A 14937-nucleotide genomic window follows, 5' to 3' on the forward strand; every position below is an offset into this window, starting at 1 on the left:
ATAAATCAAGTTATTCGAATTGAGTGATTTGTTTCTTGAGGATCGAACATCAGTTCGCGTATTTATGTATATACCATATGAAGCCAAGAAATTAACAAGTAGCAGAGTCGATTAATATTACTTTTAATAAGATCGATTAACAAATCGTGCGAGACTAATGCCCTGTAATAACAAATCTATATTACTATCTGTTACAGATACGTCGTAATTCCTCCTGGAGACCGATAACTGGGGTCGATTTTCCGAAAATTCGTTGGATCGAAACTCGCGAGTGCGGTGAAGGAACGAACAATACAGAGAATGCCAGGGCGGGCAGCGGAGGCGCGTGTACTCGCGAATGCTCGTCCGGCGATCGTTCGCGACAACGATCGGCACGACTCGCGATGATGGCGGAGCGCGATCGCGTAGCAGCGATATCGTCGGTGGAGTTGGCGCGACGCGGATACCTCGGTAGAAACGTTCGACACGCGACGGGATAAATGCGAGACCGAAATCTCGTGGGTGAACCAGTTGTCGCGGCGACGAAGAAGAAAAAGAAGAAAAAGAGACACCTGGAGTCGGGTCGATACAAACGGAGCCCGAGCTGGTTCCGGATAAAGGTGAGAGCAGGTGTTTTACTAAGGAGGAACGATAATAGGAGGTTGGATGTAGATCAGAAGGAGGAGGAAGAAGAAGAGGCGGAGGAGGGGTCGAGGAATTTTGGAGTGGATAGCGAGACGACAGATCTCGAGGAAAAGGAAGAAAAAACGAGAAGAAGAAGGTGTATTGGAAATATTGCAATTCAAAGGATCCACTGTAGACAAGATCGGCCTATAACCAGCTGGACTGGACGGCCTCGCGAGTTTTCGTTGTAAGGCCGGGAGTTGTGGGGGTCACCACGGGGGCGGGGGTGGGTTTGCCCCTGCTTCTTCTGGTCGTCGGTGTTCTTGGTAATCAAGCGTGCACGACGACGGCTGCACCGGTGGTTTCCGATCCGCACGTGTCCCTCGATGCTACGCCTCCTCGTCTTCTGCCTCGATCAACGGACCGTTCATCGTCGTCGTCGTCATCATCATCGATATTGTCATCATCGTCGTTCCCGTCTTCCTTTCGAAGAGCCATTTACAAGGGTCGATTTTCCAATCACCATCCGGAGAACCCAACCTACGAGAGCGCCTCGAAGGGAGAACTGGATTATCACGAGGTATCGTTGCTACCGGGCGAACGAGAAGACCCGAACGGTCTCGACGGGGATCGGTTGCTCTCTGCCTGGGAACGAACGAGAATCGATACCATCGGAAAGAAGGATCCTTCTTCCCCTGTAGTAGCAGGCGGAAGAGGAGGCGAAGAAAGTGAAGGAGGCGGAAAAGAAGGAAGAGGAGGAGGAGGTCTGGCTCACGAGAGGACCAAGTCGAGACGGCGACAGGTCGCCGCAGTGAGCCTGCTCGATGATCGAGGATCATCCTCTTTAAGCCCCGTCGAACCATACCAATTGGCTACGAGATTTTTTCGTCCTGGTAACACGGAACCATCTTCGATTCATATCGACGGAGTCGAACCAGAAATTCGTCGAGGCGGTATTATCTTTACCGCGAGCGAAACAACTGGCAGTGACTCAACGTTATCATCGTTGGCTTTCGAGGACGCTGTCGGTGATACCTTATCGAACGAAAATCGTTCGACGACCACGGGAACAACAACAACAACGACAACGACGACGACGACGACGACGACGATAACGACGACGACGACGACGACGACAATAAATAGAAAATCAATCCCAAGTCGTGTTCCCTCTCTAAAAAAAAATCATTTCTCGTCCCAAACATCAAATCCCCACGAACAACCTACAATCATTTTCACGCCAATTTTTCTAAGCCACCGGCCCAAAACTCTTCATTCATCGTCGAGAAAAATGCTCTTCCACAGCCCGAACACCGAATTACCGCGAGATCCCCACATGCATCCACCCTTAAACGTATCTAATTATTTCTATCCGATCAGGAACACTCGATCGGATCCGCTCGCTGAAAATTCGATTTTCCCTCTCTCGTCAGCTTCTCACCTGGTTCACCTGAGTCGCATTTTTCACGGGGATTAGTCGCGACGATCCGCGTCCCCCCTTTTGTCATCGCCGGGTGGCGTCTTTGCTCCTTTGCATCGGCTCCAATTTGGCGAGGATTTGTTTCGGCACTTGGGGTGTGGTAAGCCGACATGAGACCAACGCTGCCGGCGCCGCTCCTAATAACGAGGAATTATCGCTGCGATACAATGAGCCCGCGGGAAATCCTCTTTGATGTCTACCACGGAAAATAATACCGCCCTAATAGAGTGAGATTATGGGCAACGACGTCAACGACGACGACAACGACGACGACGACGACGACGACGACGACGACGAAGACGACTACGAAGACGACGACGTTAACAAGAAGAACAGCAAAAACGGCGACTACGGTAACTACGGTACTACCAGTCCCTTGGACTAACACGTCGTTTCGTTTGGTTCATCGAACTGTGCCTAGATTATCGGACGACGAAAGTGTAAATTCGGGTAAATCCGCTGGTAGACGCAACAGGAAGGCTAAAGACGAAGAAAAAGTGGTAGAGGTAGATATCTCGTCTCGTAAAGACGACAGGGATAGGTTCGCGTTCGCGGGGGACCGTAGTAGTGGTGAGGTCAAAGGTGGTGGTGGTGGTGTCGTCGAGTGGACCACAACAGTCGCCAGGCCGATGTCAGCGTGGTCGTATCCTGAAGATGAGGAGTCGGGAGCTGGAAACGTAAGGACACGCTCGAGGCCGAAAGAGGCGGCGAGCGAGGACAAGGAGGCCGAGAGTGGCGAAGAACAGGTCAAGGTCACGGTAACAGAAGCCAAAGGCTCATCGTCTACGTCGACTACGGCAAGGACCACGAACACGTCGCCGACGACCACACAGTTACCACCACCGAGTCAAGATACCTCTATGGAAGCACGTGAGTACCACGAAATCTATTCTTCTTCTTCTTCTTCTCCTTTTTCTCCTCTTTTCTTTGCGTCTCTACGCACAGGCGTTCTCTCTCGTTCCGACCACCAAAGAGAGTTTCCGACCTGTGGCCGGCTCGGCTCGTCTCTTTCTGTCGGAGGCTACACGCGAGCCGCGTGTCTCTCGCGTTGCTTCTTTTGCCGTGCCTCTCCCCATGGACGTGTTTACAGGAACCGAAGCTCGACGCAGGACCCTTGGTCAGGTTATTTTTAACTATTCTAACCGTGCGGCCACTTTCTCCTTGCCCTCTCCCTTCGCCCTCCAAGTCTTTCTACCTCGCGTTCGTCTCCGTGATGTCTCGTGCCGCTTGTGTTCGCGCGTCTCACTATGACCTCGTGTTCTACTCGTTCTGGGTCCTTTCGTTTTAGGTCTTAGGCTGTGGTTACGATGGATGCGTATTCCGGCCAATTGACGTTCTGACCTGATGAACTCAATACGGCGATGTATTAGGTTGTTTTAAAAGATTTGTTCATTTTGTAAGAAATAAGAGACGCGCAACATTTCTTCTTTTACATTGTTTCATTGAACTACGTATGATCCATTCTGTCTCAATGGAACAGTAAAATAACGTAAAATAAAAAATGTTGCGTATCCATTGTTTCCTTATGAAAGGAAAGAAACTTTTGAGACAACCATTAGATTTATTATTTTTATTATAATTATTAATTAAAATGTATAATATGTATAATATTGTATAATAATGTATAAATGTATGATACATAAATTTTGAACGAGCGTTGTACATTGCAGTCCTCGAACGTTCCATTCGTCAAAACATCAAGTTGATTCGAGTACGCATCCACTGTACCCATACGCGTGGAAAAGATCGTTGTTTGTTCGTATAGTGACTACTTTTTCGCTTTCCTTTTGACGAGTTTTGCCTTTTTAAGCTTTTCGTTCGTTTCAACCCTTTGAAGGAAGGAAGGGATGCAGGGCGGGATAAAAAGAGAGCATATCCTGTAAACACGTTTCTCTTCTCATTTTCGAGCAGCATATTATGTACTTTTGCTTTTGATCTTATTCAATGATATCGAAAAACAGTACTTGTACTACCATAATATCTATTGCTCACATATTATACGTATTATTTTTTATTACAAATATTGAAATCACGTAACTTTCGCACATTTGATAATCGACTTATAATTCAACAGTTATACGATGTATCGTAGAATTGACAGTAAATAGGAAATAACGAAGAAACAATTAGCTGAAACTGACGAGTTGTAAATATTTCTCAACCGCTACAAAATTTAAGAATTATTCGATCGTATAAATTAGTTTTGATTCATCGTCGGTATAAATTACCTAAAGTTACCTATAAACATCAATTGCTTGTTTAATCAAAAACTCCAACTCCAACTTACTGTTAGAACCTGCTAATAACAACGGTTACTCCAAACGATATTATGTAAATAATAGTTCACGTTCACCGTGTTACAATACAAACTTAACTCGAAGCGTCGTTGGCGAAAGGAAGGAAGGATTCAAGTATAAAAGCGTGCGAAGCCTACCTTGATGAAGAAGGGAGTGAAAGAAGAAGAAGAAGAGGTGGAAGAAGAAGGCAAGCTCGCCGTGAGAGACGTGCGCATCTCGTGTGTTTTTGATTACGCTTGCACGACCGTACGCCGGCTGCGTACGACGTACGGCTCGTGACTTCGCGTATGAATCAGCCAGCTATTCTTTTCGCTCACTGACCGACCGCCGACTTCGTTTCTTCTCTCGGCATGCTCGTCTCGCTCTCTTACCTTGTCGCACACATCGGCCCGCTTTCATCGTGTCCTTGTCCGTCCGAGCGAATGGGACGAGCGAACAACACGGCCGAATCCACGGCGATATCACGCCGTTTTCTTCGCCACCTCCTCTTTTTGCCCTTCTGCGTCGCCCTTCGCCACGACCAACCTTGTACCTTCCTCGTCAATCTTCCTATACGCTTCGTTCCGCGTAAACCTACCATCGGGGAAAGCGGCTCTCAGCTCGATGGATGCGAGATCCTTGCTCTAGGATCAGCCTTGAATTTCTCCCCGAGTTTTTCAGATCTTGGGATTTGGATGGTTTTTCTTGGACATATTAGGTCGGCCGAAAAGTTTCCTTCGTTTTATAAGGAAATAATGGATGCACAATATTTCCCGTTTTATATTACTTTATCGAACTACGTATGATCCATTATCAAAATAAAGATCACAACGTTCGACAGATTAGGTTTCATGTTTGTATACAGGTGCGTTGTTGTAAAAGACACTTTTCGGACAACCCAATATTATAGTTTGCATTATTGTCTTTGTAAATTACCGTTGTTTTTGGCAGATAGTTTTTAATAGGAATCTTGGGAATTATTCTACCGTAAATTATTTCTTAATAGGAGTATCGAGTACTTAGGAGATTTTCTGTAACCATTGTGTTGAGATTGTTGAATCGTGGAAGACCTACATACGCGTACGTATATTGTGCATCGAGAATTTTTATGTCATCGTTGTATCATACACATCTTCGCTCTGTATTACAGATTTCAGAGCAACCTTGACGACTTTTTCGTTGCATCCTTTTCGATAGATAACAATTCGGTATAGTAACAATTTAGAATAAACTGTAATTCTTGTAGAACGTAAAATTACAGCTTGCTATTATTGTAGGCAAAAACATGTAAATAGAGATTTCACTCCCAGAGTATTACGATATTACTTTACTTGAAGTATTTTCAACATACCTGTACATTCATAATTTTTCTATGTTTACATATTTTCGCTCTATTTGTAAATATCTAACGCTTCTTCGTTACAACTATTTGTACACATACGTACGTACGTACGTACATATCCCACTGAGCGATTAAATTCCATTGTGTACAAAATCGTCTTAATCTAAAAGAGAATGACGCGTTCTAATATACTGAGAATCTCAACCGAAGATACGCAATGACAATAAACGTATTGAGATCGTTTCGAGTCAATGAACAAACAAATCTAATCAATGATCGTGTCAACGAGACCGAGCACTCATTAACGTCGAAATTCACGAATACACACGGACCAAGTACAAAGAAAGATCCGCTTTTTGGGGAAGCGTCGCGGTGTTTTATAGGCGTCGCGTCGCCGTTGTTTGCAATAACATCGGGATATCTGTATTTGGCGAATGCCGCTTTAAAAGCGTTGATAAAGCCGCCGAACCGACCGGTGGTTTATTTTAGATTATAATGTTGCATATCGCTGTGTGTAATCTCGATAAATAGCTCGTTAATTCCGCTTGATCATAATAAGATAACCGCGCGTTGGCAACGCGCCAAAAATTTCGACATTCCCAGATTCTGCCCGGTCCCTTGTCTCTCCGGCTCTTTCTTTCTCTCTTTTTTTTTCTTTCCTTCTCTTTACTATCTTCCGACCCTGCCTCTGGTGCCTCTTCCATTTTTTTCCGCGTCCGACGATTCATTGCTTCTTCTAATTAACGCACCCTCGTACCAAAGATTCATGCTTCTTTGAAGTCAGCTGTATCGCTTTCTTTAAATTCACCGTGGTTAAAATCCACGTTCCCTCTGATTTTATAAACTTTCGCGCTACCTTCTTCCCCGTTTTTCTCGCTTTTCCAATAATATCGATAAGCAGCGTGACGAACAATGGCTGCGAATGTTCACAGGCACGTGCGTAAGAAATTTAACAATATTGGCCATCGTACGTGGAATTCGTCGTGCAAAAGCGCGGATTGATCGATTTAACGCATAAGAGTAGGATATATTTTTCTTAGATCGAGTTTCGTTAAATATCGCGCTAAATGTTATATAACAGCGTAGAAGAATTTGTGGGAAGTTTAACGGTGTGAGAATCTGTTACTGTTCGTGTCGGCTGGTTCATCGTATTTATGGAAAAGAAGAATCGTAGAATTTATAGAAGAGTTCAATGACTTGGAATATATATATAGTTTTTAATCTTGAATTTATGAGGGGATTTTAGAAATGTTAGTAACAAAAAGCAATGGCGCGGCAATAACTGACCATTTTTCTTGCTTTTTCTCTCGAGATGAATTTTTCTTTCCACAATGAACGCAATATAATGTAGGATTTATCGTGCGATACACTCGAATTCAGAGAATAATTCAGGAATGTATTTTTTAATTCAGAAATTCATGAATTTATACAAAAGAATCGGAGTCTGGTGGTTGGTTTTGGAATTGATCGGATCGGAACGTAAAATTTTGCCTTTGTTTCTTGTTCTCATGTTGATTTCCGTGTCTAATTCCGCATTCCAGGAACAGGCGGCTAGTCCAATTGTAGTTCAGCTGAATCAAGGTCAGAAGATCGCGTTGCTCGAGTTTATTGCATTAAGATAGCCGAGATCGTTGTGTCGGTCTAACAGGCCTAATTTACCGTGTGCGTGTTGTCGTAAATGAAATCTTTACGCTGATCTATCTATCCGCCGATGAATATAGATAACACTATCGTCGGTTTACCTATATAACGTTGGAAATATGCATTTTGTGATAGTGTGTTTCGTGATTAATTCGATTAACCCAATATTTTCTATCTCGCTCCATTCCTCTCTTTCGTAATAGATGAAACATATTCCTTTATATTCCGTTTACATTTAATCTTTCTCTCTTGACATCGTTTAAAGGTAAATTATTTATTTGTGACTTTCCTGTAAGATAAATAACAAATTTATACGAATATTCCATTCTCATCTAGAGATATACAAGAACGTTTTACAAATCGAGCGAACCTTACCTGTAACTCTACGATTGTCTGCTTAACGAAATTCTAAATATGTACGTGTGTATGCACTCATATGGCCACTGTACGTATGACACTGTGTTCTGAGAACAACAGAGTTCAGTATTATAGTAAGTGGCATACACTGTCGATCGTAAGTGTTAAGACACCTGCTGATACTTACGCTGATATTATTTATTAAATTCCTTGTGTATCTGTAATTTTTCGTTCACACGATACGAGTTGTCGTGGAGACGATGATCGAGCCAGCCAATTAAATGAAATTGATACAAGTATCTTGACTTGACTTCAATTTCTCGCTTTGTAGGACACGTAAACGAAGTTTTCCCCAATCTTGCCTTGAACAATAAACACGTAAAAACATTCGCAACCAGTGCTCTGTCACCATGGAACAGAGAAGATCGAACATTTTGCTGCGCAATCGTTCCACCAAAGACGACTCGCTGTTGCTTGTTGCGGAAATATGTATGCGAAATTCATCGTGTGAAAACGCGGGTTGCACGCGAACGTACAGTCTCCGGGTGTATTCCGATGTCGTTACTTAACGTGTTTATTTCGGTGAGCTTCTGTAACCCTCGAGGCGTTTTTTTTACGAGCTAATTCGTGATCTGGATAGTTCCCAAAGGCGAGTTCTGGTGAGCGTGGCGATACCGGGTACCCGGTATAAGAGGAATGACTAAATGGTCTGACTAACCGGTCAGGTATTCCAAAACCCGACCTTATTTTCACCGCTATAGAGAAGTGACACGTGAGTGACAAGGAGGGCAGGTAGTTTTCGTGGTAGTTTGCGTGGAGACGCGTACGAATTCCAGTCCGGTATTTTAGTGGTTTTCATCGCGCGACGCGACGCGCGGATCCCAAGGGACGGGTATACAGATTTCCCGTTCGAAACGATAAATTTACCGCCGCGGCGACTTTATTTTAAACGTTTCGCGCTATTCTCGCGCCGTTGAATTCGTCAAGATACACACGTTGTGAGTTTAGCCATCACGCGACGATCCTCAACTCCAATTATACGTACCGAACCGTATATGTGTACGACTATAACGTAACGTTGCTTTTTTAACCCATGTTATACCAGGATAAGCATCCTCAACGACCCCAATATTTATTCTTTTTTTTTTTGTCTTTGTATCATATACGAGACGATTGCGAAAGATCGTAAGACGTTCAGAAATCTACGAAGGAGTAATAATAATACGAGAGATCAAAATGTTTCAAAAAGAGTTCTCGAAAAATGTTGTCAAAGAGTTCTAAAACAGATGAACGTACCTTTGCATCGTGTTCAAATTATTTTATCCACTATTCGAAGATTTAATTCGCCCACTTTGCTCGCGTTAATCCTTCCTTCTTGTTGTAAAATCGAGCGACGTAGAGTTGCAACGTAACTGATCTTGATCGATTCGTGCCAGATAATCTGTGACGGAGGCTGCGTTACGCGTGCACTGTGCACGCACGATCTTTAACGACGAATCTCCTGGAATAGAAGAAGAGAGAGGAACCTTTAGGCCGTGAAACAATAGATTGGCAAAGCCGGGTAGACACGATGATTATCTTTACGACTTTGTAATAGTATAATGACGTGTTATTAGGCGGACAAATTGGTTCTAATAATTACAACCGTCTGAAAGTTTGGTTCCCATTCCCACGCTGAAGCAACCAAGCCTCGGCCTCCATCGTCTCCCGTATACGGTCACGCGAAAATATGCAAACTGTCCCAGGAATTTCACGTGCGATCCCGCGGCGCGTTGCGAAACGCGAGCACCGCCTTTTTCCCGCCCACTGATGCAGATTTATTTGCGCTTTCGTTCCGCGGTAATTATTCACCGGGGGTCCTTTCTCGGGGTCGTTCTCTTTCCAGAGCTAAAGTGCACACCGCGTAAACTGTATCGTTAAAGACAGTAATGTAAATTTGATTTATGGCCACGGACCCGGACCATGCTATTTTTAAGATTCGCGCGATCTTTCAACCCCGTTACTTTCACAGAAGTGTTCTCACTTCGTAATCTACGAATCTTGATCGCTAACCGATGATCATCGAGCTTCGCATCTTCCAGCTACTTTGGACGACGATGGATGCCTCGCGGGTGTCTTGTTGAGATTCTGTCACGCGCCATTTAAACGTCTAACTCGATGAAAAATAAAAATTGCTATTTTGAAACTGTAATTTTGGAATTGTAAAAGTGTCGAAAGAAAGGGGACGGTTTTCCGATTTAAACGTAGAAGTTGCCAGCGTCTCTCAGCGTTTGTATGGTTTGTCATAGATTCTATGTCGTATATAACGAACTCTCTTCTTGTTCTTTATCAAGTTTGAGCAAATTTTGCTCCTTGATCGTTAAGTCAGAGAAATACTATTATGAATTTGACCCGATAATATCGTACGAAAGTAATTGAAACCAAATTTTCGTCACTCGCCTGTAAGCCAATGATACGAACCGGGGCTTGATAAAGCTGCGAATCTAAGATTCGACTAAAGATCGAAACCATCGGTTCAAAATACTTAAAAAATCCGCACGTCGTAGTTTCGTGACGGACAACGCAAGGGTTAAACATTTTCGCTGTGGTTGAAACGTGACGGCTGGCGCGAGAGCACGGCCGGGTGAAACCCCTCGATCGAGCTGTGGCTCTCGACAAATGCCTCGCGGATTCGTAATTTTTGTTCTCCCCTCGTCGAGAAGGGAGAATAAGAAAGCGAACGGGGGCGAGAGGACTGTTGGCGAGAGAAAGAAGGAGTCCCTTAAAAGTGTAAAGAAGATGGAACAAGTGAGCGAGAAAGGGAGAAGCGGGTGGCACAAAGGCGACCTGGTACAACGAACGGAATCGCGGAGAGAAGGTTGGAAAGAGAAAAGATCAGGAGGTGGAAAAAGTGACTGAAACGTTAGAGAGTAAGAGAGAGAGAGAGAGGGTGGGAGAGAGAAAGAGAAAGAGTAGGTAACTCTCCTGCGGAAAGGAGCACTCCTGCGATGAGAAGGAACGGAGAGATGGGCTGGAGAGAAACAAGAAAAGGGTTAACGTCCTTTCGTTCGCTCCTTCTTCTCTCTCATCTCTCTACTCTCATCCTCGTTTCTTCCTCCTTTTTTCTCCCTTTCTCTGTCGTTCATTCTCCTTCGAATCTCTCTCGTCAGCACACCCTTTCCTTTCTCTGCTCTCTGCCCGTCTGCCTCTCTGTCTTGGCTCTTTACCTCTTTCACTATCCCTCTCACCACCATCTCGTTTCTTCTCTTCGCCCTTCTTCAGCTTCGAACACGCACACTCCGCGGCTCGCTCACGCGGGTTTCTACTTCGTACTGTCTCTCCCTCTCTTGTATTCCCCGGTTCCCCGCCATTTATTATTCATCGGCAAGGAAAATTTATATACGTCTTACCGCTCGCCGTCATACTTAATTCTCGATTTACGATTCCGCGGCTCTCACCTTTTTTTTTTCTTCGTCTTCTTGGTCGTTTTTCTTTTTGTCGGCGCTGCATGTCTGATGTCGGCGTACTTCTTCGCTTGGCTTCACTCCCTGTCCCTTTTCCCTCTCTCTCTCTCTCATACACACACACATACACACTCTCTCTCTCTCTCTTTCTCTCTCTCTTTCTTTCTGGATTGTGCGAGACCAACTTTTGTTCCTTCTTCTTCTTCTTCTTCTTCTTCTTCCTCTTCTTCTTCTTTGGCTGTTCTTTCCGATTTCTTTTCTTTCTCGTCGTACGCCTAAATTTCCCTCGACGACCGACGACGCTTGATAATGGCCCCTCGTTGCGACCCACGGCTCCGTTCATCTTTAAAAGTGAATTACGAACTGAATTATGAACTGGATACTTGGCCTTGTTTTAACCATTCTCCTCGCTTAACTATTTTCGCTTTTATTAGCGAAAGTCGAAATTAAAGGCTTCTTAAGGGGGCGAACGAGATTAAAGCTTTCTCAAGTACAGTGTAATTTTCTTCTCGGATCTGTTCAGTCTTTTTTACAATTATGCGCGTGTATGTGTGTTTTCAGCGAATAAGAATACACAGGTTGTTCGCGATGGTAAATCGGGAAGCAGATGATTCTACGTAAAACAATAAGAATAAGAATTCTTCATACGCGTGAAACGTTGATTCTGAGAAATTCGTTCTGACTTTGGCTCTATAAAAATCCTATAAATCTGGCGTATAAAGGTGTTCTCTTTTACCTAATTCGTTCAAAACGTTTCCAATGAAATTTAAGACAGGACGATGTAATTTAATTTAATTGTCGTGTGTAACCCTTTCGAATAACTTCCACAAATTCTCACACCTTACAATTGGACGTTATATTCCACGAATAGAAAATTTTGACCTGCCAATAATCTTCCTAATAGTTTGATCTAATTATCGCGCCCCCCACAAAATCGCAATGCGCCTTAATTCCAATTCTAATACCTGCGAGGACGTAAACGTGTATACATATATGCTAATACATTGCTAATAAAAAAATAATAAAAAGATGCTAATTTAAACTATCTTGAGCCGTCGTCGGGACAAATTCTTCCGTTCCACGGAATACGCCAAACTTGACAACCGAAACCAGTTGCAACAGTCATTTATTTGCGACACGTAACTGCGTAAACTGCACGATCTAAATTATTCAGTGCAAATAACGTGCTGGCTGTGATACATCATACTCTTCCCCGCTGATATTTAATTCATACTTGGAAATTGCACCGAACGAAAGAGGTGTGCGTGTGTATGTACAGGTACATCGTGTCTCTAATTTGTCCGCGTCGATAAACCGGATCGAGCGTGAAAACGACGAGCACCAGTTACGTCCAGTTATATCAATCAATCTGGAAGACAGAGACGGCCGGTTACACGACCTCTGTGCTCTCTACTTGCAACGCCTAATATAAAATTTACCCTCCCTCCGTGTATGCAATGACACGCTTCTTCTCATTTGGCTCAGCACGGGGCTCCACCCGTGATTTATTTCGTTAGGGCGTGATATTTCCAAGCGGTGAAAGTATCTTTGAATTCGTCTAATAGATTTAGGGCAAGCATGATTCTAAGGGTAGCTCGGCGTAGGTATAGGTCAACGACAGAGGGGCGCGAAAGGGCTTTGGTCGCTATGGAAACCCTGGCGCAGCGCGTTGACTGTGGGGTGCCTCAAGTTTTTTATGGGCTGGACGATTGTCGGAGGGGTCGGGACTCTAAAAATCGTTACACAGACCTAGATACTCGCCTCTCGTCGATTTACCCTGCCGCGGTCGAAGGAACACTGGCTTCTCTGCTAGCGCTTGCAAACTTTTCCCGATTAAATCTTTGCTGAATCGTTAAAAGAAAAGATTTTATCGTTACTTTCAGACGAAACGTTCCAAGGATTCGGATTTATACTGCTCGAAGCCGTAGGAAATTGCGTAACGTAGAGATCTTCGCGATAGACAGGACTAGGTTCTCAGGTAGTAAGATAAAGAGATTCGCGACTTGGACCGATAGACCGATTCGCTAAAAAAAAGAAAAAAAGTAAATGTTTTAATTATTTCAGACGAAGATGGTCCAATATTGGAATTTGTATCGATAAAATTTGTAGCGGGAAATAGTCAGGTATTGGGATCTTCGAAATCGATACTGTAAGCAAAAGAGGTGTTATAAGGAAATTGTAGTAAGGAGCATTGTCGTATTTTTGGTTGTACGAAGCATTGTATCAACGCAATCATGAAGATAAGTATATATACAAATAAAACGATGCAGCAACGCGCGCCACAGTGAACAATACGGAGCAGTACCTCTCTTACCCCTGTGCCTTAGTCTTCTTTTCAGCAACGCACGGTACCTACCTAATGATAATAATTCCGCGTTCCCGTCGACTCTATTCGTTCAACGAGATATTCGTCGTCGTGGAAATACAAATTTTCCACCTTTTGCAACGTACGTCGTTCGAAGCTATGGAAACCATAGTAACGTACAAGTCAGCGGAATAGACGGGAATAACTTTAAGGGTAGTAGAATCAAGGACAAAGGGGACTCGCCACCTAAACAGCTCGATTGATCAGTCTAGCCGACCAATTAATTGAATTTGTCAAGCCACACCGCCAGTTCTCTAACTAAATCGATCCTTTTTTTTCCCTCACCTTCTTTCGAAACAAGAGTCACCATGTTCTAAAGCGTCTAAGAAAATCTTCCAACGCGAATAGACACAAGTGTACGTAATACGCTGTTAATCACACGGCCAACTTGTAAAACAGTAAATACACAGCGAGATATTCCAATACTGGGTAGAAATGCTACGAGCTTAGCGAATTGCAGATTAAAAGCGGAACAGATGACGGAAACGAAAGTAGTAAAGTAGTATGATCGGGTGCAGGGGCAGGCAGCAGCTGCATCCAGGTCTCCGATACTCGTGGTCTTTTCGTCACGGACGGAAAATAGCGAAGTTACGGGCGACACGCAACGACGCTTTTTCCCATTTTATTCGTAGGGTGGCAATGCACTTGAAGCTCGCCGCTGCAAATTCGCAGCCCTTCGTCGCTTTACGTTTCACGTTTCTTCTTCGTCCTTCCCTCCAGGGAGCTGGAAGGGATATACAGGGTGGTCTGGTAACTGACGATACAAGGGATGATACCTCGTGAAAAATTAAGTCGATAATGTAGGATGAAATGTTGTCATACGAAACTTGCTATTTACTATCATCTTAGGTCGTCCGAAAAGTTTCTTTCGTTTTATAAGGTAATAATGGATGCACAACATTTTTCGTTTTATATTATTAGAAAAATATTACTATCAAAATAAAGATCGCAACGTTCGACGGATTGGGTTTCATGTTTGTATAAATGTTGTAAAGTACGTGTCTGTAGAAGAAAGACACTTTCCGGACAACCTAATGCTTCTCGTCGATTCTTATCGTATTTGACTGAAGATTTATTTTATTTCATGCAGTAACGTGGAAACTATTGAAAATGCCTACTGTAATATTCCATACAAACGAACTGTGCGAATTAAATCAATGAACCATATCGTAGTCTTACATTAGCCTATCGATATTTCTCTTTGTCCTTGGAATACTCGATGTAATAAAATTAACCATAAACTCTGCCGTTAAGGTCTACAGTTGAAATTTCTTGAAACCTCGTTCTACGTTTTCTTCTTATCCTTTTTTACGAAGAATCACTTCTTACCTGATTCTACCATCAGACACCCTGTATACGAGGGATATTGCCGAGGCACCGCTACAGAGAGACCGATCGGAGATCGTAGAAACCGTCGCGCGCTCGTATTT

General features: G+C 43.6%; 1 protein-coding gene across 1 annotated transcript in view; it reads left to right on the top strand.

The window, feature by feature from the left end:
* Positions 1–479: 479 nt before the first annotated feature.
* The window catches only part of LOC100742098 (protein phosphatase 1 regulatory subunit 12A-like), a 182054-nt gene continuing 167596 nt past the window's right edge, over positions 480–14937 (top strand). The window contains exons 1-3 of the mRNA XM_012384848.3: positions 480–760; positions 856–1599; positions 2310–2953. Of these exons, the coding sequence (XP_012240271.1) occupies positions 480–760; positions 856–1599; positions 2310–2953 (1669 nt within the window). The remainder of the gene's footprint in view (positions 761–855; positions 1600–2309; positions 2954–14937) is intronic.

The sequence above is a fragment of the Bombus impatiens genome, unplaced genomic scaffold (assembly GCF_000188095.3).
Source record: "Bombus impatiens unplaced genomic scaffold, BIMP_2.2 scf_0311, whole genome shotgun sequence".
Classification (NCBI taxonomy): Eukaryota; Metazoa; Arthropoda; class Insecta; order Hymenoptera; family Apidae; genus Bombus; species Bombus impatiens.